The sequence below is a fragment of the Quercus lobata genome, chromosome 1 (genome assembly GCF_001633185.2).
Source record: "Quercus lobata isolate SW786 chromosome 1, ValleyOak3.0 Primary Assembly, whole genome shotgun sequence".
NCBI classification, from domain to species: domain Eukaryota; kingdom Viridiplantae; phylum Streptophyta; class Magnoliopsida; order Fagales; family Fagaceae; genus Quercus; species Quercus lobata.
The window spans coordinates 4145167-4171365 of record NC_044904.1 but is presented as its reverse complement, the minus strand read 5'-3'; the positions used below and the strand labels follow the sequence as shown (position 1 = coordinate 4171365).

The 26199-nt window shown below is 34.9% G+C and overlaps 3 protein-coding genes and 1 pseudogene across 3 annotated transcripts; 3 read left to right on the top strand and 1 right to left on the bottom strand.

Annotated features, from left to right (window-relative positions):
- Positions 1-2257: 2257 nt before the first annotated feature.
- On the bottom strand, positions 2258-4449 carry LOC115958191 (annotated as a pseudogene).
- Positions 4450-15611: 11162 nt separating this feature from the next.
- Positions 15612-16685, top strand: LOC115993921. Its single transcript, XM_031117916.1, has one exon. It carries the CDS (start codon positions 15612-15614, stop codon positions 16683-16685), a length of 1074 nt encoding a protein of 357 aa, XP_030973776.1.
- Positions 16686-16787: 102 nt separating this feature from the next.
- LOC115993913 lies at positions 16788-18956 on the top strand. The gene is made up of 4 exons (XM_031117904.1): positions 16788-16983; positions 17233-17660; positions 18114-18238; positions 18335-18956. The coding sequence occupies exons 1-4, from the start codon at positions 16788-16790 to the stop codon at positions 18954-18956; spliced, it is 1371 nt and encodes a 456-aa protein (XP_030973764.1).
- A 248-nt stretch (positions 18957-19204) lies between these two features.
- Positions 19205-19717, top strand: LOC115993904. Its single transcript, XM_031117893.1, has one exon. It carries the CDS (start codon positions 19205-19207, stop codon positions 19715-19717), a length of 513 nt encoding a protein of 170 aa, XP_030973753.1.
- Positions 19718-26199: the final 6482 nt, after the last annotated feature.

The following is a 26199-nucleotide window of genomic DNA, read 5'->3' as shown; positions in this document are numbered from 1 at the left end:
TGTGCTGCTAATCTGCCAATCTGACAAAAAACTACCCCAATCCAACCCAATCCGCCCGGTTGAGCCGGTTTTTTAGAGGTTAGTGAGTTGGGTTAGGTTGTGATTTTTTTTATTTTTTTTTACAGTGGGTCGGGTTGGGTTCGAGTCATTTACAAATCCGTCTAATCCAACCTGACCCACCTATATTTAATATATATATTTAAAAATATTATGCAATTTTGTTATTTACTTTTTTGCCCATTTTCCTAAATAAAATCCAAACTATAAGTTCTCTCGATATAGTTTGATGTCATGCTCAGGATTACTTAGTTATAAATTTGCTCTTATTTGTGATAGAGTTTCAGTCTTTATAACCCCAGACTACTACAACAAAGGTTAAGTCCTTTTATAGTGGTACTCTAGTTATGTAATATATTATAAGCCTATTTAAAAAATTCTATATACTACTTTCGTATTTGTATGTTCTAATTAGTATTACCATTTTCTCAAAAAATAATAATAATTATAGTAATTATTTATAAAAAAAAAAAACGTCCAACCCGATATGTGCATAGATTATGGTCAGAATTTCCCATTGATTTTTATGGATGACTTAGACAGTTAGACGACATCAAGATTTCTGCCGTTTATGGTAAACATATCTGATATACTGCCGTTTAAATGATAGTACTACCAGATTGTGCTGCACTTCTTCAAAGAATGGGAGACCAAAACCACAACCAGACCTAGTTAGAGGCCTTAAGCTTGGGGGGCAGAGGTTTTAATGAATACTCTGACAAAGAACCAAGAAAATTCAATGAAAACAGGTCCAATTATTACATACACGAATTGATATAGATAACTACACACTCCAAAATCTATAGGTAGTTGTCCCTCAAAATAAAAAATCTTATCATATGCTCAAAGGATTAAAGCTACTCCAACTACCTATGCAGTTGAAACATATTCCACCACATTACATAGAAGCTGAGTTTTCAAGAGTATAATGCAAAAGCAATAGAATTTTATATGGTACATACTTTTTTTTGGGTACCATAATTATGTAATCTTAATCATTAAGATAGGATATTACTTTGTTTAATATATATTTTTATAATAAAAAACAGGTCCAGTTATTACATACACGAATAGATATAGATAACTACACACTCCAAAATCTATAGGTAGATGTCCCTCAAAATAAAAATCTTATCATATGCTCTAAGGATTAAATCTACTCCAACTACCTATGCAATTGAAACATGTTCCACCACATTACATTGAAGCTGAGTTTTCAAGAGTATAATGCAAAAGCAATAGAATTTTATATGGTACATACTTTTTTTTGGGTACCATAATTATGTAATCTTAATCATTAAGATAGGATATTACCTTGTTTAACATATATTTCTATAATAAAAAATCATTAAGATTAAGTAGCTATGACATATACACACACTTTAAGTAGCAATAATACTGTAAAGTGTAAGACCATCTAGCTAGCTGCAAGCGACTTCTGACATTTAATCATGTAAAATGTGGCATTTTATAAGAAGGTCAATCCACAGGGGTCCCATTCTTATGAATTCATATAAAAATTTGTATTAACTCACTAAATGCTCCTCTATATAGCTAGTGTAGTGCCATATTGCTGGAAAAAAAAGATTATATAAATATTGCACATCCTGCTAACATATAATGACTTCCATTTTACTTTTTAAAGCAACAACAAAAAAGCCTTTCATTTCACTTGTTACAAAGAAGAAAAAGAAAAAGACAACTATATATTGGCTGTTTCATATCATACTAGTACTTTAAAAAATTCCAAATTTATATTACAAATCACTTGTTGATGAATCAAATAAACAGAAAACCATGCTTGTGAGCTTTGTTCAAATTATCTTGCTAATTTTTGTGAATTAATTGATATAAAAACTATAGGTGCCACAGAAGAAAAAGAAGGAAAAAAGAAAAGAAAAAAAAAAAGAGCAATGTTTATTTCCCACAAATTGTTACATACAATCATACACAAATATTTCATTGCAAATTGTGTGTATGTGGACAGTTGTGTGCAACAACCTAATGTGCATTAGTGCATATTTAGCCAAAACCAAATCTTGATAAATAAAATCTTGGACCACTACTTGAAAGCCTATTATAAACTTAGTTTGGAGAGAAATTTTGTCCATCTGATAGCCATTCGTAGTACTTCACAAACAAATCTTAATTTTATTGTAAATCAAGAGAATCCAAATGATATAATTAGACAAAAAGACAATGGCTGAGTGAATTCAAATTAGATTAGCATTGAGTTTACATGTCAAACTGATCAATTTGGAAAAGATTTATTAAATGAAATCATATACTGTTTGTTTGATAACATTAGAGTAAATAGTTTGGTATTTTTATTTTAGAAATAAAAGCATCCATCAAAATAGAGAGAATAAGGAAATAAATTCATAAATCATTGGCAACACATAAAACAATACTATCATCCCCTTACCATGAAATTATAATGAGAAAAACAAAAACCAAACATCAATTATCCCAAGAGAGGATTAGCCACTGCTCCAACAAAAAGGGGTATCCTAGACTTGTCTTCCATGATCATGAACACGAAAGGATGATCAGCAACAAATGGTACGGGTGGTGGAGCATCTAAACAACAACCACAATCTAACTCAGTAACAGCAGCTGCTTCTGTTCCTGTTTCATTAACCTCGATAACTGCCTTATGATTAATAGATGCAGATGCAGGAAATTCTTGACCGTGTGGAGAACAAAGCATTATAGAAGGCTCTTTCAATCCCAATTCCTGCATAACCTGTGAAACTTGGAAACGACACGAAAACTTGAACTTTGGAATCCGAAAATAGCTCACTGTTGTTGGTTTTAACATAAGTTGATGCTTTAAGAACTCATCAGGATTGGTATTAAGTTGTTGTAGTAAGTTCTTTAACCCGTCTCTCTCATCTGGGAGATAGATATACATTGAGAATCGCCGTTGATCTTGCTCATTTTGATAAGGCAACCTGAGAACCTTGAAACCCTCAAAGGATCCATATAATTTCCATCCATACCCCTGGTACATGAAGGGAGCTTTGACTTCTTCTCCATTGAGTAGATAAAAGTTTTTATCAAAGTATTGCTGACATCAAAGATAGGATTCCAAGTTCCTTTGAAGTAAAGAGCATTTGCAAGGATAACTTTGAGCATATCAAGATCTTCACTACTGTCTAGGATCCCTTGTATAAGCCCTTTGGTTTCATTCTTAACCCATGAGTTTACTTCATCCACCACTTCATCACCCTTCACAAAATTATATCAATGATTAACAATCAATCTATGTTCAACAGCACTTTACAGCCAAAGTAACCATGCAGAGGAGGAATAGTAGCAGCAATAGTCGAATTACTTAATCAAAAAAAGGTTATACAATTGTTATTATTATTATTATTTTTTGAATCTCATTGAATTACACATTTACTATATTCTTATCATGTATGATACCAATCAAATTTTATTTACCATTCAATCCATACATTCATCTTATATTCATAATAATCTTCAAATACAAAATTAATTTTAATATTTAAACATTTGATTTTGGATTCAATTTGAATCGGCATTTGACTCCAGCTTGCATATATTTGGTTTGGAAAACATAGAAACTATAAGTTTTTTTAAACTTAGTCAAAATCAGTAACAAATTGTTCAATGATTATAACAAATTTTCTCTTCAAAAGAAAATGTTAATTTTTTTTCTTGGCCAAGGAGACAATTTAATATTCTAAATTGTAAAAGCTATTATTATTTTATTTAAAAAAAAAAAAAAATCTTGTTGCAAACAGATTATCAAAACGTAGTGATCATAATTAACCAAAGGCAAGATTCATCATGTTCGAAATTTCTTTTTACAAGATTTCAATCGCTAAAAATCTTGCTAGGGTTTTCACATTAAAAAGAAAAAGAAAAAAAAGAGTAAATACGTAAGACACAGAAAGACATGAGTAGATTACCTTATTTTCAAAATCCATGGCTTTGGATTCAACTTTATAAATACTTTGGAGAGTTTCTTTGAAAAAAGGCTTCAAAGAATATCTTTGATCCACCCAACAACCATTAGCGACAGAGAGAAGAGGATCTCCAGGCTTCCAAGAGCCTTTACTTGATGCAACATTCATCAGTTCTAAAGACTTGCTATTGAGTTCATCCGTGCTTTTACAACCCAAAGAAGAAAGAAAGTCCTTTAATCCATGCTCATCTGTTCCCGCAGTGAGCATACTCAGCATGGTAGCGACTGACAATGGTGAGCATGCATAGTTTTTGTGAAAACCCTGATTGGCTTCATTGAGAAGGGCCTGCTTCACTATTTGCAAACTGAAGTCCATGGTTTTGGCTGGGAATAAAGACGGCTTGTTTGTGCTAGGGTTTTATTATGATTTTACACTAGCTAATATATATTTTGTCACAGAAACCGGAAAGGCCATGTAGTCACGCTAAGGCTTTCTCTCTCTACATTATTTTCATACTCTATTAGTCTTTGAATTTTATCATATGTGCACAATTGGTTCCTCAAGTTATAAATAAGGCATTCTCAAAAAAAAAGAAAAAAAAGTTATAAATAAGGCAAAAATACACTTTTGGTCCATATATTTTGTGTCATTTCTTATTTTGGCCTCTACTTTTTTTGGAACACTTATTTTAGTTCTTGAAAATCGAAAACCGTTACCATTTTAGTCCCTACCGTTATCTCATTAACGAGAATTGTTTACATTGCAGACAAAGTGCATTGTTAGCATGTTAGATACTAATGTGGCTAATAAAATAATGAAAAAAAATTATTTGACATTTTTTTAATTCCACATCAGCATTTTCTAAATAAATTATAAAGAATTTAAACAAAAATAAATAAATAAAAACTTCAATCTTTTTTTCTTTTCTTTTTTTTGCTTTTCATTAATATTTTTTGAAAGAACATTCATGCTTCCCCAAGGGAAGAACATATCCAGCTTTCTATTCTTTCATTTTCTTAGCAACCAAATCAAGACATACCCAACCATTCATGATCAACCTCAGAAAATTTTAACACAATCAACTACTTGATTACCACAAATAATCAAACCCATAATTCGAACCTAACATACACCATCAGACCTAGAAAACTCATACTTGCAAACCTGGAAAATGCATAAAATCATTCAAACTGACCCCACATAATTCAAAAAACATCGTTGAATATTTGGGCTTTGAAAATCTAAAACCCATATAATCACTTAAACATAGAAAAAGCACAAAATTTCTCTCTAGCAAATCTAAAACCCACAAAATCAAGAAAACTTTATACATACGAGAAAAAAAAAAAAAAATCAAACTCAGCACATGAATACAATGAAGGGCCAGCAACAAAAACAAATCTATTATATTTTCAATATCACTTTTTCCTCTCTCAACACGATGAACAACAATCCATAAAAATGAAATTAGAAAAAAAAAGAAAAAGAAAAAGAAAAAAGAATAACCCAAAAAAACCCAGCCAACCATTGTGACCCACACCAACAACAAACCCAATTGACCACCCACCCCACGAAAACCCCAAAAAAACCCAACCACCTCCACCTAGGGGTGGCAATTCATGTTCGCGTGTCGGGTTAAAGCCGTGTCAACTCATGAGTATCCGACTATATAGGTCAATCATGTTGACTTGTTTATCAAATTTTATTAAAAAAAAATTATGAAAAAAAAAACAAATAAATATTTTTAATATAAAATCCAGAACTAACGAGTAACTGCATCACAAATAATCATTCAAAACAAAAGCATATCTCAATATCACAAATGATCAATCAGGTTTCATGGGTTGAATACTAACCCGATCCGTTTATTAAACAGGTCAATTGTGTTAACCCAAATATGACACAAACCCATTAAGCCTCAACCCATATCCTGTTAATTTCATGTCATGTTGTGTTGGGTTTGTGGATCGTGTCCAATTTTGTCACCTCTAGCTCCATCGATCAAACAATCAAACAATCAAACTCACTACCACCACAACTAATCAAACAATCAAGAGAAAGAGCGAGAGAGAGACAACCCATCATCACCATTGCTGATCAAACAATCAAACGCACCACCACCACAACTGATCAAACAATCAAGAGAGAGAGAGAGAGAGAGAAACAACCCATGACCACCACTGCTGGCTTTTGGCCATGGGTTTAGATCTCAGCCTCTTATTGATCTCAACTCTCATTGATCTTAGCCTATCTCTCTCCAAACCCATATCAAAGCCAAAAGAATTGAGAGAGTCGAAAGAGTTTAAGCTTAGAGAGAGTCTGATCTGAGAGAGTGTGAGAGGGAGAGAAAGGAAAATGAAATTTGAATTTCTGGTCTTTGTATTTAAAGATTTATAAATTTAATTTTGGTGATGTTGTGTTTGTTTACAAGAAAGTTTTAAAAAGTTGAGAAATTTATTACAAATGAGCGTTTGGATAGAGTTTCTTTGTGTCCTATGTCTGCGTTTTTTTTTTTTTAGAAGTGTGTTTCTGTCTTTTCCAGTGGATCTCGTGCACTGTTCACATGACCCACAAACCTCTTTTTTCACCAAAACTTTCATTAAAAATTGATCCCACAGCACTATTCATACATTTAAAAATTATTTTGCTATAGTATTTTCAGTTTTCAATTTTTAGCAAAATAAGCGTTATCCAGACACGCCCTAAATGTTTTTCTCAATCTTTAAAACTATGTTACACTCCCCAACACACAAGTGTTAAGCCTCATACATGTGAGTCCGCAATTGCACCTACTGAAATGTAAGAATAGGGAGATAGTTATCTGTTTCTTCATCTTTATAAAATATAATTATTCATCCATAAAAAAAATAAAAATAAAAATAAAAACTGTGGTAATGTTTCTTTGTCACAAATCACAATTGATTCAATCTTCTTTGTTTGATTTGTCTTCTCATTTAACCTTTTTTTTTCTTTTACAAGTTTTTAGACGAAGATGGATTTTTTACTTGCTATCTTCGGTATGCATGCAATTCCTTTACTTGAACAAGCAAGCAATATATTTAATTATCAATGACAAAATATTTAGTTTATTAAAACTCAATTTTATTAAATGTTCTATTTTGTCATGTCACTTTGGAGACTCACAATTTTCCACATCACTAATATTTTTAGTGATAACAATAATAGTAGTGGTATAGGAAAGAGAAGAGGAAACATAAATAGAACAAAACTTTTTTTTTTTTCAAATTTTAAATCAAATTTTAGTTAGATTAGTATTTAAATAATTTTTAACAATAATAGTAGTAGTATCGGAGAAGGATGTAAAAACATAATAGTAGTATAGGAAATGGTATTAGAAATAGAAATAGAAAAAAAATTTAATCAAATTTTAGTTAGATTATTATTTAAATATAAGTTTTAACAATAATAGTAGTAATATAGGAAAAAGCTGTAAAAACAAAATAGTAGTATAGAAAAAGAAATTAAAAAAAAAATAGAACAAAACTCTTTTTTCATAATAATAGTAGTAGAATAGGAAAATGGAGTAGAAAAAAAAAAGAAAAAAAAAAAAGAGCAAAACGACAATGTTGGTCCCTCAAGTTTACCCTATGTGCACAATTAGTCTCTTAAGTTTCAACTGAGCATAATTGGTCTCTCAAGTTTAAAAAATGAGTTGTATTAGTCCTTTTACTAACTGCCGTTAACGGTGTTACTTATGTGACTAACGGAACAATGACTTGACATTTTTTTAATGACATAGCATTTTTTAGTTAAAAATAAATAAAATAACTAGTTTCCACCTAAGATTTTAGCAAATTGACCTGGTTGCAATCTGAAGCCATCAATGTCTTCATCAACTATAGCTTCCGAAGCTGAATAGAAGGAATTATTGGAAATTATAGTCACCAATCTTCCATTGGAGAAAAGCTCAAGGTCTTTAACGGCAAGTTATAATTAAACTACTTTCAAATATCTTGTAGCACAAATTTTATTGCAATAGATTGCAAATAATTGATAAAGATAATTCAGATTAAGTTATTGCAACGATATATTCGTTGTAATTGATAATTGTTTCATGTTTGTAATTGCAATAGATTGTAAAATAATTAAGGGATAATTACAGTAAACCCACCTGAGGTAAGGCCCGTTTGCGTTTTGCCTACCCGTAGTTTAAAACTTACCAGTTTGCCCACCTGAATTTCAATCCGTTACCCATCCGTTACCCACCTCACCCCCAGCCATTAGAAAAACACATTTTTAGGAAAAAACAAACATAACAAAAATCAAAAAGCTAGGGTTTTGATTACTTAAAGAACTTCTATAAGAACAAAGGGGAGGAATAGCACACAAATCCCACTCTGATCTTGGCTTCTCTCCCCACTGTATACCATAGCCCCTAAAACCTAAGAAATATATTGTAATCTTTTTAGGGTTATATCTGTCTGTCTGTCTGAGATAAACAAAAACGGAGGGTTCGTGTAATCGTGATCTTTCCATGGTGGCTGGGAAGGTGAGAATGGCAATGGGGCTACAAAAGTCTCCGACGAGTTCGAAACGAGAAACGCCACTGAAGCCTCCATCGCTGTCGCCGAATCCGAGTCCGACTAATAAAGCTCCTCCGAAAGCCGTGTTCTCACGCTCCTTCGGCGTGTACTTTCCACACTCCTCCGCTCAGGTTCAACCTCGCCCACCCGACGTCGCCGAGTTGCTTCGTGTCGTCGAAGATCTGCGCGAGCGAGAGTCGCTATTGAAAACTGAACTCTTGGGGCACAAGCTTTTGAAAGAGTCGGTGGCTATTGTTCCTGTCCTGGAGAGCAAGATCTCATCCAAGAACGCAGAGATTGATAGAGCTTCGAAGCGAGTGGATGCGTTGGAGATTGAGAACCAAAAGTTGAGAATGGAACTGGAGGAGTTGAGGACGAAGATTGAATACAAAAGAGAAGAAATCGAGAAGAAGTTGAAGGCAATGGAGGCTGAAATCTCAGAGTTGAAGAAAACGGCGTCGGATCGTAGTAGTAGTAGTATTCTAATAGAAAGCGAGGAGCTCTCGTCTTCGCAAAGGTTTCAAGGCTTAATGGAAGTCACTGTGAAATCAAATCTCATCAAGTACTTGAAAAAGCTCCATGTACTTTGTTCTTATAGAAGTTCTTAAGCAATTAAAACCCTAGCTTTTTGATTTTTGTTATGTTTGTTTTTCCCTAAAAATGTGTTTTTCTAACGGCTGGGAGTGAGGTGGGTAATGGATTGAAGTTCAGGTGGGCAAAGTGGTAAGTTTTAAACCACGAGTAGGCAAAGCGCAAACGGGTCTTACCTCAGGTGGGTTTACTATAATTATCCCAATAATTAATATTTAGTAATTGTAATGATATATTCATTGCAATAAGCTATTACTTTAAAATTTCCATCGTAATATATTGAAAAAATAATTGGTATCAAGTTATTGCAATGATTTGTTTAATTTAAGTTATTGCAACAAATTATCCAAATGCAGTTTTGTAATAGAAAATCAGTGAAGAATCACATTATGCTAACCAGTAACTATTTACATTATAACTAAACTACTTGTAGTTGAGCTGCTACTAATTTGGTCTCTCTTGAAAGTTTTTTTTAGAAGAATATCTCTTGGTAGTTGATACACTATCTATCTTTAAAAAAATTTATTTTTCTTATATATTTATGGATCAAATAGTAAATAATATTTGATTTGAACAAAATTTGACAAGCTTATTAAGAACATAAAAAATATACAATTCAAGTATTAGATTTTTAAAATACATAGACATGTTAATTTTTTAATGGAAAATTTGTGATAATCTTGATGTTGACAGAGTAAACTCAATATAAACAAGCATGTAGTTGAGGATTTCTTCTCACCAGCAAAGGTAAACGTAGGGCCTCCGGTAGGTGGGGTTTTATTCTTTCTATACAATATATATTTGGGGTGGATATACGTGTTTCTATGTGTTAAGTTTGTATAGTTGGTATAACCTTGCAATTATTGTGGTCTTTACATTTTCCTTTATTTTTAGGTGAGGGTGAGAAATGTTTGCTTCTACAATAGCAGTAAATCTAAATGGTCTCTTGGAGTTGGGTGTTTTTTTCTCGTCATTTTAAGTTTCAATTGCTAAGCTTTTTTTATTCACATTAGTAAAGTGTAACGCTTTCAGGTATTTTGAGCTTGAAGATGCAAAGTCTACGAAACATGCTATTGTTTACTTGATAAGCAAGTTATTTCAATTACGCCTTTGGTGGAAGAGAAGAAGCTACATAGTCCTCAAGGTATCATGTCTATCCTTAGCAACTGCTTAGTACTTAAAAAATGTATTTGATAGCACAAAAGCTAAGGTATATGATTTCTTTGTGATACTAGGGACTGATATACATGTGACAATGGACAAAGTCACCATTGTCAAGAATTTCTTTTTTCTTCTGATGATTATAGTATTGTTATCTATTGTAATTATAATAATTTTCATAATAAATATGCTTTGATTTCTCATTAAAAACAAAACACATTATATATTGGCTTATTGCAAATTAGTACAAATTATTGTAACAATCTCAAATCTCATTTGAACAAGGAGTTTTCTAAGTATGGCCACTGGATAGATATTCAATTGGAATAGTAAGTGTTTGATTTATATTATATTTCATTCATTCAACCTATGTTATAGGAATATAGATATGTATAATATATTTAAAATTAAAATTTTGAAATAAGGTTTGTAACTTTTTTTTACTGACTTTCTTTATATGGCTTATAGTAACAAGGGTGAAATCTATTTACAGTTTGCATCTGTGGAAATAGCAGTATTTTTTTACCGTAAAAAGCATAAGTGTAAGGGTCCCCGTAACAAGTTGATTTCAGATTGGTACATGGTAAATTACTTATCCTCTCATTTTGTCTTATTTGGCTTCTTGATGTGCACGTGTATGAACAATAATAGTAGGAAATGATCAGAAGGATTCCTTCTGCTTGGACATGGAAAACCTGCCTCAGCAAAGAACTGTAAGAATCATGAAACAGCTTAGATTACCAAGAAGATACTCATTATGAATTTTAAATCAAATTAAACCTTTTAAGAGTGATATGTTCTTATTTTTTAAAACAACAAAAATTTATTGTGCCAGCATCAAACACTTATTTTGCAAAGCCATGCTTGTGATAAAGAGGAATATGTAAACTATTATACCTCGATTGCCATCTTTGCTTCTCCAAAATAAATAGTTTCACCACTAGACAGTAAGAAAAGGTCATCAAAGAGTGCAAAGACTTCACTACTTGGCTGATGAATTGAAGAGATAATGGTCCGTCCATCACGAACAACATTTCTAAGAGTTTGAACTACAAAGAAAGCTGAGGCACTATCAAGGCCACCGGTGGGTTCATCAAGACACAATAAACAAGGTCTTGTGAGGATTTCGAGTGCAATACTTAATCTTTTCTTCTCACCACCACTTAAGCCTCTTAAGTGCCAGTTGCCAATCAATCTATCTGCACAATCTTGGAGACCCATTTCAATGATTGTTCCCTCCACAATGCCATTGAATTCTTCTATGGTCATTTTAGTTGGAAGCCTCAAATGTGCTAAGTAAGTTAAGGTTTCCCTCACAGTGAGAGTTCCTAACAACACATCCTCTTGGGTTACATAAGCCTGAAATTTGCACATACAATAGTGAATTAAATTGAAAAAAAATTAATCTACATGCAGATTTAATGACAAAAGGGTCAGCCAGATGACCATTGCAATCATTTTGCAGCAATTTTATGCATATGGATTTAATTGATCATTTTGATCTCAAGGTTTCAAAAGTTTAGCATTTTCAACAGACTTAAATTTTATGTTACAAATAATCTGCAATATCTAAAGAAATTATGAATGATAGTATTTCATTTTATTTAATTTGAGGTAGGAAAGTGATCTAAATACTACATTTTTTGTTTTAATAAGTTATCAACTAATTTTAAAGTGAACTGTTGTAATGTGTTAGTGTTAGTCCTAATAATAGTAGTAGTATAGGAAAAAGATGTAAAAACATAATAGTAGTATAGGAAAAGGAAATAGAAATAGAACAAAATTTAAATCAAATTTTAGTTAGAATAGTATTTAAATATAAGTTTTAACATTAATAGTTGTAGTATGGGAAAATGATGTTAAAACATAATAGTAGTATAGGAAAAAGAGGTAAAAATAGAAATAGAACAAAAATTAAATTAAATTTTAGTTAGATTAGTATTTAAATATAAGATTTAACATTAATAGTAGTAGTATAGGAAAAGGATGTAAAAACATAATAATAGTATAGGAAAAAGAAGTAGAAATAAAAATAGAACAAAACTTAAATCAAATTTTAGTTAAATTAGTATTTAAATATAAATTTTAACATTAATAGTCATAGTATAGGAAAATGATGTAAAAACATTATAGTAGTATAGGGAAAGAAATTAGAATTAGAAATAGAATCTGTGAAACATGTTATTGGTTACTCAAATTGTCTACTTGATAAGCAAGTTATTTCAATTATGCCTTTGGTGGAAGAGAAGAAGTGACACGGTTCTCAAGGCACCATGTCTATGCCTAGCAACTGCTTAGTATTTCGAAATGTATTTGATAACACAAAAGCTAAGGTATGTGATTTCTTAGTGAAACTAGGGACTAATATACATAATACATGTGACAATGGACAAGGTCACCATTGTCATGAATTTTCATTGTTGTTGATAATTATAGTATTGTTATCTATTGTAATTATAGTAATTTTCTTAGTAAATATGCTTTGATTTCTCATTAAAAATAAAACAACTTATATATTGGCTTATTGCAAATTTTTATCTTTTATGCAAAGTACAAATTATTGTGATAATCTCAAATCTAATCTGAACAGAAAGTTTTCTAAGTATGGCCACCTAGTAGATATTCAATTGGAATTGTAAGTGTTCGATTTATATTATATTTTATTTATTAAACCTATGTTATAGATATGTATATATACCAAAAACTGATTGGTGTCTTGGTCTGATGATAAAGAGTTATCATCAGGAGCGGACGCCATAGGTTGAAACTCTCTCAAAAAAATATGAAAATTTAAATCATTCAAACATATTAGTACTATGATTAAATGTACACATTAAAGTTTATTTTAATTGTTAGCCAATGAGCTAGGCACTGTTTTCAGGCTCTTTAAAAGTACTATGATTTTTTTGAAAGCAAAAGTACTATGATTAAAAGTAGCATTTCAACAAAAAGTCTCATGCATCAACCTCGGTACCTTACTTATAAAAATTAAGAAATGAACTTCATCAAAAAAAAAAAAAAGTCTCATAAATCAGCCTCAATACCTTACTTACAAAAATTAACAAATGAACTTCATCAACAAAAACAAAAACAAATGAACAATAACTTAGTACCTCTATTGAGTTACTGTTCATCAACAAAACTAAGGGTTCGTTTGGTTAATCGTTTTGGAAAATTAAAAAAACTTTTTTAAAACCCAAAAATCTATTTTGTAAACACAACTCCTTAGATATTTTTTACAAACGAGCATTTTAAACTCAAAATACAATTTTTCAACGGTCTATACAAACGCACCCAAATAAATTCATTTTCAATTGTTTGAAAAAGTATTTTGAAATGAGCAATGGACCACCACTGACAAAACCAACAACATTTAGGCTTTTAGTGTCAGCTATTGTATCCATTGCCTTAGGACTCGCTATTACAAGACCTTTGGTTTCTTAACAACCGTTCAAGATCATTGTTGTTACTCCAATTTCTCAAGATCTAGGTTTTTGTTAATTGGGTTGGGTTTGATGTTTGGTGTTGGATTTGGTTGGTTTGATGTGTTTGTGTTTGGGTGTTTTTGATCTCTGGTGGTGGTAATTCCGAAGAGTGTTAAACTGGGGAAGGATAGGTTGAAAAAAAAAATTTAGATAAATAAAATAATATTTAATAGAATAATAACAAAGTATTGAAATTAATGTAATTGTTTGTGAATGATAGATTAGCTAAACTAACAAAAAAGAAGTTGTGTATTACATAACGTTTTTCTCACGCCGCCAAGGGTTTCTCTGCTAGGGTTTGCTAGCTAAGTCCCTTAGTGTTGTGTGTAGAATTTTGTCCCTCTCTTCGTGGAGGTCGTTGGTTTTCCTTCAGCCCTAGTGACTGGTAGGACGGTGTTGGGTTGTTCCTTTGGGTGTTGTTATCTCATAGGGTTTACTGAAAACTTCCTCGGCGTTATGTCTAACATTGAGGATCTATGGTCTCGGTTTTCGTTGACAGAAGAGGTGGAGCAAGGGGCTGATGTACCCCGGAAAAAGGAGGCTTCCATTGTCCACTTAGCAGTGAAGTTCTTTACAAAAAGAGTGGTTAACTCTGAAGCAGTTGGTCGGACCTTCAAACCTTTGTGGAAACCGATTGGTGAGATGAAGATTAGAGACATTGGTGGCAAAATTTTGCTGTTTGAGTTTGACGACGTGATGGACCTGGAACGAGTGCTGGAGTTTGAACCGTGGTCGTACGACAAAAGTTTGGTTATTTTCCAACAGGCTGTGGATATGGAGAGTGTTCTGCTCCTAGCATTTGACTCAGTTACGTTTTGGGTGCAACTCCATAATGTCCCGGATCAATGTCAAACTCAGGTTACTAGTGAAGCAGTGGGTAACATGATTGGGACCCTGATATAGGTGGCCGATCCAAAAGATGATGGCGAGGGAGGTAAGTTTTTGCGAATCCAAGCAAAAATAGATATTACTAGGGCCCTTCCACGGTGCTATAAACTATGGTCTAGTGGAGAGCATGTGGGGTGGGCTTTGCTAAAGTTTGAGCGGCTACCTAATTTCTGCTACTGGTGCGGAAAAGTTACCCACGGTGAGAGAGATTGTGAAGTGTGGCTTCAAGGGAAGGGAAGGCTGAAAAAAAAAGGATCAACAATATGGAGAGTGGCTCCGTGCTGACCCAGTGAGGCCTATGCGAAAGACAGTTGTGGTGGTACCTGAAGTTCCCATGGTACTCCGAAGTGGAAGAAGGGACCTGCAATGCCGAAAAAATAGTCTAGCTCCAAGGAAGTATTTGAAAATAGAGACAGTGGGACTAAGGGAGGTGAGATGGACACGAAGGATACTTCAATGATTGATGTGACTACCATGGAATTTGAACCATCAGGTGTGCCTTTATCTACTGCCTCTAATATATGTATTGCCTTTATCAATGATTCTCATATGAATATTGTGGAGTTAACTAATGAGTTGGCAGACTTGGGAGGCCAATTCCATGCCATCATGCCCATGCAAAACGTAGAGGGTAGTGATAATAGTGCAGTAAACAACGTGGGGTTGTTTGGACTTTTTTCTTTCAACGCAAAAACTACACCCTTATCAGACATAACAAACCAGGCTACTACATAACCCCGAAATGGATCAAAGAAAAAATGGTCAAAATTGGAGCGAGAGGTTGGTGAAAATAATGACAGTACTGATATGGAAGTGCAAGAAAATAGGAGACCGGTGTTGGAGCTCTCGGAGCAATCTGTTCAAAAGAAAAAACGAGTATGTGCAGTTGGAGGTTTTTATAGTGAAAATATTTAGGTGAATGTTGGTTGCCAGCACCACTAGCTACAATGAGTTGCCTAAGTTGGAACTGTTGTGAGCTTGGGAACCCACAGACAGAGGCCGAACTCGCTGCTTTGGTTAGCAGTAAAGATCCCAAACTAATCTTTCTAATGGAGATGAAAGTTGATAGGGAAGTTATTGAGAGAATAAGTCGTAAAATGCAGAATAATAAACACTTTGTTGTTCCTCGCCATAATAGGGGTGGGGGGTTGGCTTTATTATGGAAAGATGACTTTTTGTTGGATGTTTTGACTTCTTCAGATAATCATATTGATGGAGTGGTGGATCAAGGAATGGATGATGCCTGGCGTTTCACAAGTTTCTTTGGGGACCCTGAAATGGCCAGCCGGGAAAATTCCTCGAATATGCTCAGAGACTTAAGCCAAAGATTGACTCTACCATGGGTTTGTGTGGATGATTTTAATGAGATTTTAAGACTTGAAGAGGAACAGGGTTGGTTGGACCGACCAGAGAGACAGATGCAAGGTTTTCGGGATGCTTTGGATTACTGTGGATTTAAAGATCTTGATTTTAATGGTTTCCCCTTTACTTGGTGCAGCAGAAGATCGGGTGATCACAATGTATGGATCCGGTTAGACCGTGGTGTAGCAACAGTGGATTGGTTCCTACGTTTCCCTACTTTTCGTATTCATCACTTGGAATGCTTCCATTCGGACCATAGGCCTATCCTTCTCATTTTAGATGCTGACCACAAAAGATTTTACAAGAAAGGGCGCCCATTTCAGTTTGAGGCAATGTGGATCAAAGAGAAGTCTTGTGAGGATGTGATAAAAAATTCATGGGTTGATGTTGCTAATACTGATCCGATGAATGTACTATTAAAAAAACTCATAAGTTACCAAGACAATCTTAGAGTTTGGAACCGAGAGACTTTTGGGCATGTAAGGACCACTTTAGTTAGGAAGTTGAAGGAGTTGAGCTTTGCTGAGGAAGCTAATCTGTACAGAACATATCCAATCCGTATGAAGAGGCTCCGTGATGACATTTCAGTGCTAAAGGTTAGAGAAGAAACAATGTGGAAGCAGCGTTCCCATCTTGAGTGGTTAAAAGAGGGTGACTGAAACACTAGGTACTTTCATTGTAAAGCAAACCAACATAACAAGAGCAATTACATTATTGGTTTAGAAGATGAGGTCGGCAATTGGACTGAGGATGATGTGCAAATGGGCAGTTTGGCTAGTACCTATTTCAGTAACTTGTTTGCCACCTTGAACCCAGATGGCGTTAATGAGATTTTGAGTAGTATACCTCCTACAGTCACAGATGAGATGAACATGAGTTTGAACAAGCCTTTTGTTGCTGAAGAAGTCCAAAGAGCTCTCAACCAAATGGCACCACTTACAGCTCCTGGCCCGGATGGTATGTCTCCCATTTTTTATAAATCTTCCTGGCACATTGTTGGTAAAGATGTGGTTAAGGTAGTCTTATCTGCTTTAAATTTCGGTGTTATTCCAGAATCTCTAAACTCTACTTTCATTGCTCTTATACCTAAAATAAAATATCCAAAAAAAGTCTCAAATTTCAGGCCTATTATTCTTTGTAATGTAGTTTATAAACTCATTGCTAAAGTCTTAGTTAATCGTCTGAAAATGATTTTGCCCTATGTAGTTTCTGATTCGCAGAATGCTTTCCTCTCAGGTAGGCTCATAACTGACAATGTTCTAGTGGCTTTTGAGACTCTACATTATCTAAAGTGTAAAACACAAGGGAAGACAGGGTATATGGCTCTAAAGCTTGACATGAGTAAAGCTTATGACAGAGTGGAGTGGGAGTTCTTGGAGAGGGCGATGTTGCACTTGGGTTCTTCTGGGAGGTTTGTAGCAACCATTATGTCTTGTGTGAAGTCAATTTCATACTCAGTTTTACTTAATGGGGTTCTAGGTAGTACTATCAAGCCAAGTAGGGGTCTGAGACAGGGTGACCCTTTGTCACCATATTTGTTTTTGGTGTGTGCTATGGGTCTCCAAGGTTTGCTTCACAAGGCCGAATATGAAGGTTTGATTAGGGGAGTGTCTATCTGCAGAAATGGTCCACATGTATCCCACCTTTTTTTTGCAAACGATAGTGTTCTTTTCTGCCGTGCAAAAGAATTGGAATGTTAGGTCATCCTTGATATCCTATCAATTTATGAAAAGGGGTCGAGGTAGAAAATTAATAGAGACAAGACCAACATTTTCTTTAGCTCCAACACCAACCATGATCTTCAAGCAAGAATCCAACACCTTTTGGGAGTATCATCTATTAGACAATATGAGAAATACTTGGGGCTACCGGCTATTGTGGGTAGAGCAAAGAGACAAAATTTTGTTTATATCAAGGAAAGAATATGAAAGAGGCTTCAAGGATGGAAGAAAAAACTCCTATCACAAGCAGGGAGAGAGGTGCTAATAAAATCCGTGATCTAAGCCATCCCAACCTACTCTATGAGTTGCTTTAAACTCCTTAAAGGTTTGATAAAGGAAATTGAGTCTATGATTCGTAAATTCTAGTGGGGCTACAGTGGTGATGGTAGGAAAGTCCATTGGGTAAAGTGGGAGCGTCTTTGTCAAGCTAAGGAAGTCGGAGGCATGGGTTTCAAGGAGATTGAGAAATTTAACAAAGCTTTACTAGCCAAGTAAGTATGGCAGATGTTAAAATACCCGGAGTCACTTTGCCATAGAGTATTTAAAGCTAGATTTTTTCTAGATTCCTCTATTCTTGAAGCCACTAGGTCGACTAATGGCTCTTATGCATGTAAGAGTATTTTAAGTGCACGAGATGTGGTACGGAAAGGCATGGTTTGGAGGATTGGGGATGGTAAAATGGTGAGTATAAAGGAGGATAAGTGGCTGCCTGACAAAGTTTATAGAACAGTGAGCTCACCGATCCCTTTTATTCCCCCTGATGAGGTGAGTATGTTAATTGATACTGAGACTGGAGCCTGGAAAGAGGAGGAGGTCAGACACATGTTTCTACCCCACGAAGCCAAAAATATATCGAGTATCCCCCAAAGCACTAGGCTGCCCCAAGATAGTATCATCTGGTCTAAAAATCCTTCGGGTGTTTTCTCTACTCAAAGTGCATATCAACTGCTAGCTAGTGATGCTTCAGCTAGCAGTCCTGGTAGCTCAAATCCGAACCCTCAGCGTTTGCTTTGGAGAGGTGTTTGGACGCTACGAACTCCCAATAGGGTGAAGCATTTTATTTGGCGAGCCTGTAACAACTCACTCCCAACAATGGACAACCTTTTCCGCCGCCAAATTGTGGCCTCTGACCGCTGCAACATCTGTAAAACCCACCCTGAAGACATTCTGCATGTAGCGTGGGGCTGTACAGAGGTGGCCAACCTTTAGAAAGCACTCACCTTGGCTCAACATGCGGTCCCCCCCCCCTCCCACCAAGGGATTTCACTAACCTTTTCTCTAGTTTTTTGCAGGTTAGGGACGACTATGGGGTGGAGTTTTTTGCAATCATATCTTGGTTGCTCTGGAACAGACGAAATGCAGTTCGCCTTGATCGCCCAACTCACCCACTGAACTAGTGCTGTCTGTAGCGAGTGAGATGCTATTAAGACTTCCTCGAAGCCCAGGAAGACACCTCAATGACATCTCAAGCTTCAACTCAGCCTTACTGGAGTGCCCCGACACAGACTTGGTACAAGGCCAACTTTGATAGCGCTCTGTTTTCCTCCACTGACGCAGCCGGATTGGGCGTGGTCATACGTGACAATGTAGGTGCAGTCATTGGTGCACTTTCCATGCATATCCCGCTCCCTCAATCAGTGGCAACAATGAAGGCACTAGCTTGCAGTCGTGTAGTCCAGTTCGCAGTTGAGATTAGTCTCCATGAAGTGATATTTGAAGGAGATGCTGCAGTGGTCATCCAAGCAGTTAAGAACAGAGAAGCAGACCAGTCAGCGCATGGTCACATAGTTGGTGACATCCAAGACCAAGTTTCTCTTTTAGCTTTTTCTGAATTTTGTTTTGTTCCTCATTCATGTAATAGAGTAGCTGATGCCTTAGCTAAACGGGCTAGAACAGGTCCTGAATTTCAAGTTTGGTTGGAAGACTGTCCTGAGGACATAGCCCATTTGGTTATGGCCGAAGTATCCTGATTTTTCTTTTGATTTCAATAGAGCCCAGCCTAAGTTTCGGGTCTGGTTTCTCAAAAAAAAAAAAGTTTTTAAGTGAGCACAATTGGTCCCTTAAATTTTTAAAATAAATTCTTTAGTTAACTTGAGTGCAATTGCTTATTTTGAAAACTTAAAAAAACTAATTATGCTCACTTGAAACTTGAGGGAACAATTACGCACATAGAGTAAACTTCAGAGATTAATAGTGTAGTTTTTTTTTTTTTTTTTTTTTAAAGAAAGACATTATTTTCATACTTGATATTTATTAACTATGACAAATTGGTAGTGATCTTCTTCTTTCTTCTTCTTTCTTTTTTTATTTTTTAAACAACTCTCTCTGTTTTCTACCCTTAAGATTCCAATAATTCACCAAAAAGCAATATAATCTTATCTCTTATCCCTTCCTAGTTCCTGTTTGTTAAGAGAATATGATTTTTTGGTTTCCATTTTTCATTAGTTTTAGAACTAGCCCTACTATTTAGTTCAAATTAATTTTCTCAAAAACACAGTAATTAAATTAAGATCATAAAAGTATATTAACTAATAATTCAAAGATCTTTTTTTTGAGTCCAAAAAAAAGATATATAATTAAAGTTAAAAGATAAATTTGAAGGAAAGACTTTATATATATATATATATATAGGAAAAGGGAAGACTTCTTTGATCAGCTAACAACCACTAACCATGAAAAAATATATTCCGAAATAGCAAAACTTAAATATAGTTTCTTAGTTGCTACATCCTCCTCTCTCATTATCTCTCTCCCTCACACTAATTCAAGGGTAATCATCAATTCCTTCAATAGATAAGCATATCCATACTTTTCACAAAGATGCTACTGATGGTTACTCAATGAATTCATAAATATCATTGGACAGTACTGTTGGACCTTATTCCCTGTTTGCTTGTCCTTCTTCCCTTCACTTGTCTGTACATATGGGTACGTATTGGACTGAGTCGCCTCACTAGCTGCTAAAGAGCAATCTATTCTTTGGTCAGAGTGATGGGTGCATAGGTGGGGGATTTGAAGTGAGAAAAGGCCACACACAAAGTCCACCTCTTACAGCATAAAAACTCAGAATGCTGCTCTTTTTTTTTTTTTTTTTTTTTTTTTTTTTTTTTTTTTTTTTGGCATGCTATGCATTGATATTCTGCCTGAAAGTGTCAATTTTTTAATTTTCTTTTCCGGCTGAATGCGAATTCTGTTGGACGTAGATTATGGATAACTTCGATTAGACACTTAAAATTATGTAAGCATGGCTATCGGTTTAGAAAAAATGTCATATTTAATTTCTATTATTTATTTCTACTCAACATCAAATAGTTTTAATTTCTTATAATTTAAAAATTATATGTATATATATATATATATATTGAAGATTATATAAAAGTAGAAAGTTAATATCTACGTACGTATACTATTAGTATAATTCCTATACATCGATTTGAAAGTAAACTATGTCCAAAGAGTAATAGCCAACATGAAATAAAGGTGTATGTTTGAATTTGATAACAGGAAATAAATCACAGAAGAGCCTGTTGAATAACATTGTGGATTTTTTGGAAAGCTGAAAAACCAAAGCAATAGGTTGGTGTTACCCACTTTCATTAGCAAATTTTCCATGATTCTCCCAAGAATATTTGGTATTATTGTAGAAGCTTCAATTCTACAATAGTTTGTAATTGTCCAAGACTAGGCATAAAGCATAGTGCACATGCATATATCTGGGTGAGTTATTTTATTATATGTAATATTATTATCCGTTGTCCACAAACTGAGATCTTGGATGGTTCTCTTGGAAGTTTTCAATGGTAATTTGTTGTTTTAGGTCTCAAGTTATGATTTGCTACTGGCCAACAAACTCTTACTCAAATGGCACTTCCTACCCACATAAAAATGCAATGAAAGGGTGAGTTCATGCATACAAGATGGCCAGCTATATAATGAGAGAGAGAGAGAGAGAGAGGCTCACAATTGTTTTTCATTTTATGTATTGATGTGAACTTGACCAATGTTTTGTCAACTTTCTACCCGGAACCTTGTAACTTAACTAGTTAATATTTGATATCTCTTGATGTTTCCAATGAAGGCATCTAAGGTGCAATCTCTCATCTTCAATTATAATTATCAAATTTTATAAATAAATAAATAAATAAATAAATAAAAACAAAAATTGAGGAAAAGAAAAAAAATCCTTATTCAATTTCCACGCCATCTTCCAAAGCATAGCTTTTAAATTATCTCTTGTAATTGCTAAGTTCATGTGCTGCAGATTTTGGAATTTTCCCTAATTGCGAAATCGAATGAATCAATTCACTAAATAATAGTACAATGCAATTATTTCTACACTCCACTTCTGATGATTTCAACTGGTGTGTTAGGTAATCATAACTTAGTATAGAACTAGTTGGGAGGGAAACAAAATATACATGGTTCATAACTAAAGTAAGTGCTTTGTATTTGGATGTAGCAATCATTTAACTCACTTGGGAACTTTTATATGCATGCAGATCACATAAATTTGTAATTAGTATTGAATTTGATGCTTAAAATTGTGAGCATCCTTCATTATGTAGATATGAAAAAAATACTACGTTTGGAACAGCCGTTCTAATGGCCCTAATAAAATTTAAAATTATGCAAGAATGGCAATGGCTATCTATTTAAAAACAATCATATTTGTTTTCTCAAAAAAAGAAGAAGAAATAATCATATTTAATTTCTATCATTTATTTGTATTCATCATTGAATAAAAGTAGGAATCTAAAATCCATGTATGCTTTTAGTATAATCTCTACACCATAAAAGTAAGAATTTAAAATCCACGTATATTTTAGTATAATTTCTGCACCGGAGCCAACATGAAATAAAACAAACCTTAATAGTGAGCATTAACTGACTTTTCAACATATGCACGCTCGCACACGCATATTTGCTAATAGAAATTCTTGTAAAGTCAGATACGATTATGAAGTTCTCTTGAAAGGTTATATAAACGGATAGAAAAAAACTTTGTTTCAACTTTGTTTATTAGAGACATATTATGCAAAGCATGGGTTATTTGCCTGCAGGTAGATATAACATAAATGTGAGTAGGATTTTTTTAACGTTATGTCTACCACTCTACCTTCCACACTAAGATTTAAGCTTATAACATTGAAAAATATATATATATATATATATATATATATTAAAAGTTAGAAACAATTCATATATGAGAAAGTATTAAACTATATCATCCCAATGACAAATAAGGAAAAACAAAGAAAACAACATCATGTTTCCAAGAGAGGATTAACCACAGCTCCAACAAAAAGGGGTATACTAGACATGTCTTCCATGATCATGAACATGAATGGATGATCAGCCTTGTATCTATTCTACCTATCAAACGTATTAAAATTAAAGAGTTGTTCCAAGACTATAACTTTAGTGTCACAACTTATATCACAATTGTAATGTGACAAACTTTGAATGATGGTTTATTACTTTCAAATGAATCTATCATTTTTTTTTTCCACCATTTACAATCAACCATGTCAAGGTTATTGTAATTGTGGGGCCCAATAATTTATCGGTCAGGCCCATTTACCCGTGGGGAGTCCAAAGGCCCAAGCCGAGGAGGACTATGGCCCAAGCTCAATAATATAAAGTACAAGATAGCCTTGGGATACAGCCAAGGACAGTTCAGTCCTCGGCAGACCCAAAGTCCCACCGGAAAGAGGGGCAAAAACGGTATAGGACCAAGCTTGAAAGAAAATCTAAAATATCCAGGGAAAGCTGCCCTTATTGCCATTCAATACTCTACACCTGACAGAGCCGTATTATTCGGCTTTTACAACCACCTCCAACGACTTTGGGTATGGGCTGATGGGACAAGTATCAGTCTTGGAAAGATTGACCCTACACGTGGACGAAGGACAGTGAACACAAACTAGTATAAAAGGAAAAGTAAGTAATCTAGAGAAGAGGCTGGGAAAAAATGGCCAAAAATCAGAGCCTCCCAGCCCACCTCCAGGAGAAAGACTCCAGGGGTGAAAACAACTTAACCATGTATAAACACCATGAAAAACCCACTGCCTGGTGACCAAGGCCTAACCTTTCAAACCCACGCTCTACAAATGATATTGTTTGGGCCTTTTTACGTGCGAACCCAACACTATTGTGGTTCGTTACGAATCGTGTCCTTACAATTGGCGCCATCTGTGGGAAAGGCTTGTGTGTTGGCATAGGTGGTAGGTCGAGAGAGTTCCTTTGTCATTTCTAACAACTGGTTATAGAGTTTTAGTGTAAAGTTCCGCTAGGGGCTATACTTCTTGACTAGGGGCTACGCTTGGTAGCGTTAATCGCTCGGATAATTCTAGGGGCTTGGCCGAGGAGCTAACTCCCCTAAAGCCAAGGTCCTTCGCAAAAAGAAAGCTGAGTTTTGGATAGAACCAAGGTATTGTATGGTCCTCGGACTCAAACTTATGGGGAAACCAACTACTTGGATGAGAAAACTGAGTTTTGGACAGAACCAAGGTATTGTATGGTCCTCGGACTCAAACCTATGGGAAAACCAACTACTTGGATGAGAAAATTGAGTTTTGGACAGAACCAAGGTATTGTATGGTCCTCGGACTCAAACCTATGGGGAAACCAACTACTTGGATGAGAAAACTGAGTTTTGGACAGAACCAAGGTATTGTATGGTCCTCGGACTCAAACCTATGGAGAAACCAACTACTTGGATGAGAAAACTAAGTTTTGGATAGAACCAAAGTATTGTATGGTCCTCGGACTCAAACCTATGGGAAAACCAACTACTTGGATGAGAAAACTGAGTTTTGGACAGAACCAAGGTATTGTATGGTCCTCGTACTCAAACCTATGGGGAAACCAACTACTTGGATGAGAAAACTGAGTTTTGGACAGAACCAAGGTATTGTATAGTCCTCGGACTCAAACCTATGGGGAAACCAACTACTTGGATGAGAAAACTGAGTTTTGGACAGAACCAAGGTATTGTATGGTCCTTGAACTCAAACCTATGGGGAAACCAACTACTTGGATGAGAAAATTGAGTTTTGGACAGAACCAAGGTATTGTATGGTCCTCGGACTCAAACCTATGGGGAAACCAACTATTTAGATGAGAAAACTGAGTTTTGAACAAAACTCAGGTATTGTATGGTCTTCGGACTCAAATCTATGGGGAAACCAACTACTTGGATGAGAAAAAGATTGAGTTTCGTAAGGTCGGCTACATAATAAAAATTCTAAATTACTCAATCCTCGGCTCAAATACTGTAAAAGGTTAAAGCCAATAAGAGTGTTAAGAAAATGGTGAAACGCCCCACTATTCAGCAACCTAGGGGGGCTGTTCATTTTGCGGGTGATATGTCTTCGGATGGTTATTTCCTACACCGCATCGAGCATTCAGTTATCATCTCGGCTAGTTTTGGGGTAAGTATCGTTTTTCACAGGTCGGCATTATTGTGCCAAACAACTCTATTAAAGTTATGGTGATATCTTTTTCTTAGCAAGTATTTTGACCCTAGGGGTCATTGATTCAAATGCTATATTATTGTGCCGAACAGCACTCGCAAATTCATAACAGCGCCTCTCTCTTTGATAAGGGATTATGGCCCCGAGTATTGTACTCTAAGGTCGGCGGTATTGTGTTAGGCCGACTCAGTAAGCTCATCATAATGTCCTTTCTTTTCCTGCCTAATGGGAGTTTCAGCCCTAAGTATCACTTATTCGATTCAGTATTATTAAGCCGGACTGTTTTTATAAATACAAAGCAAGATCTTTTTATCAACTGGGACTTTGGTCCTAGACGTCGGTCACGGTTTAAAAATAAAAAGAATTCACAAGATTGTATGTCTATTCATTGCGTTATCATTTCATAAATATAGAGATAGAACATGTGAAATAAAGTGATAAAATTTTTTATTAATATAAAGATGTATTACAACGTACAAAGAGGGGCTTAAACAAGCTTATACAAAAGGTGGATTGCCAAAACAATAAAAAAAAAAAAAAAAAAACAACAATACAGATAAATAAACAGTCAGATATCTTTTTAAACTCGTCTCCGAAGTCCTTCCAAACTCTGCCTCAGTAGCGCCCATATTGAGAGAAGGACCTTCTTCAGAAGAAGATGGAGGAGATGAATGAAGAAGATGGAGGAGATGAATGAAAAGAAGGAGGAGAAGAAGAGGGAAGAGATGAAAAGAAAGAAAAAGGAGCAAAAGAGGGAGAAGGAAAAGTACCAGGATGGATCTGGTGGTGGAAAGAAGAAGAAAGAGAGGCAAAAGGAGGCACCAATGAACGAAGAGAGGAAGAAGTAGGGGCACTTAGTCCTTGCCTCAGTCCTGACTCCTAACACACTGGTGCCATGTTAGATATGCTCATGAGAGAGCGGTTCGTACTGATAATGGATATCATCGGCTCAGTCACGCCGAAAGTTGGACGTGACG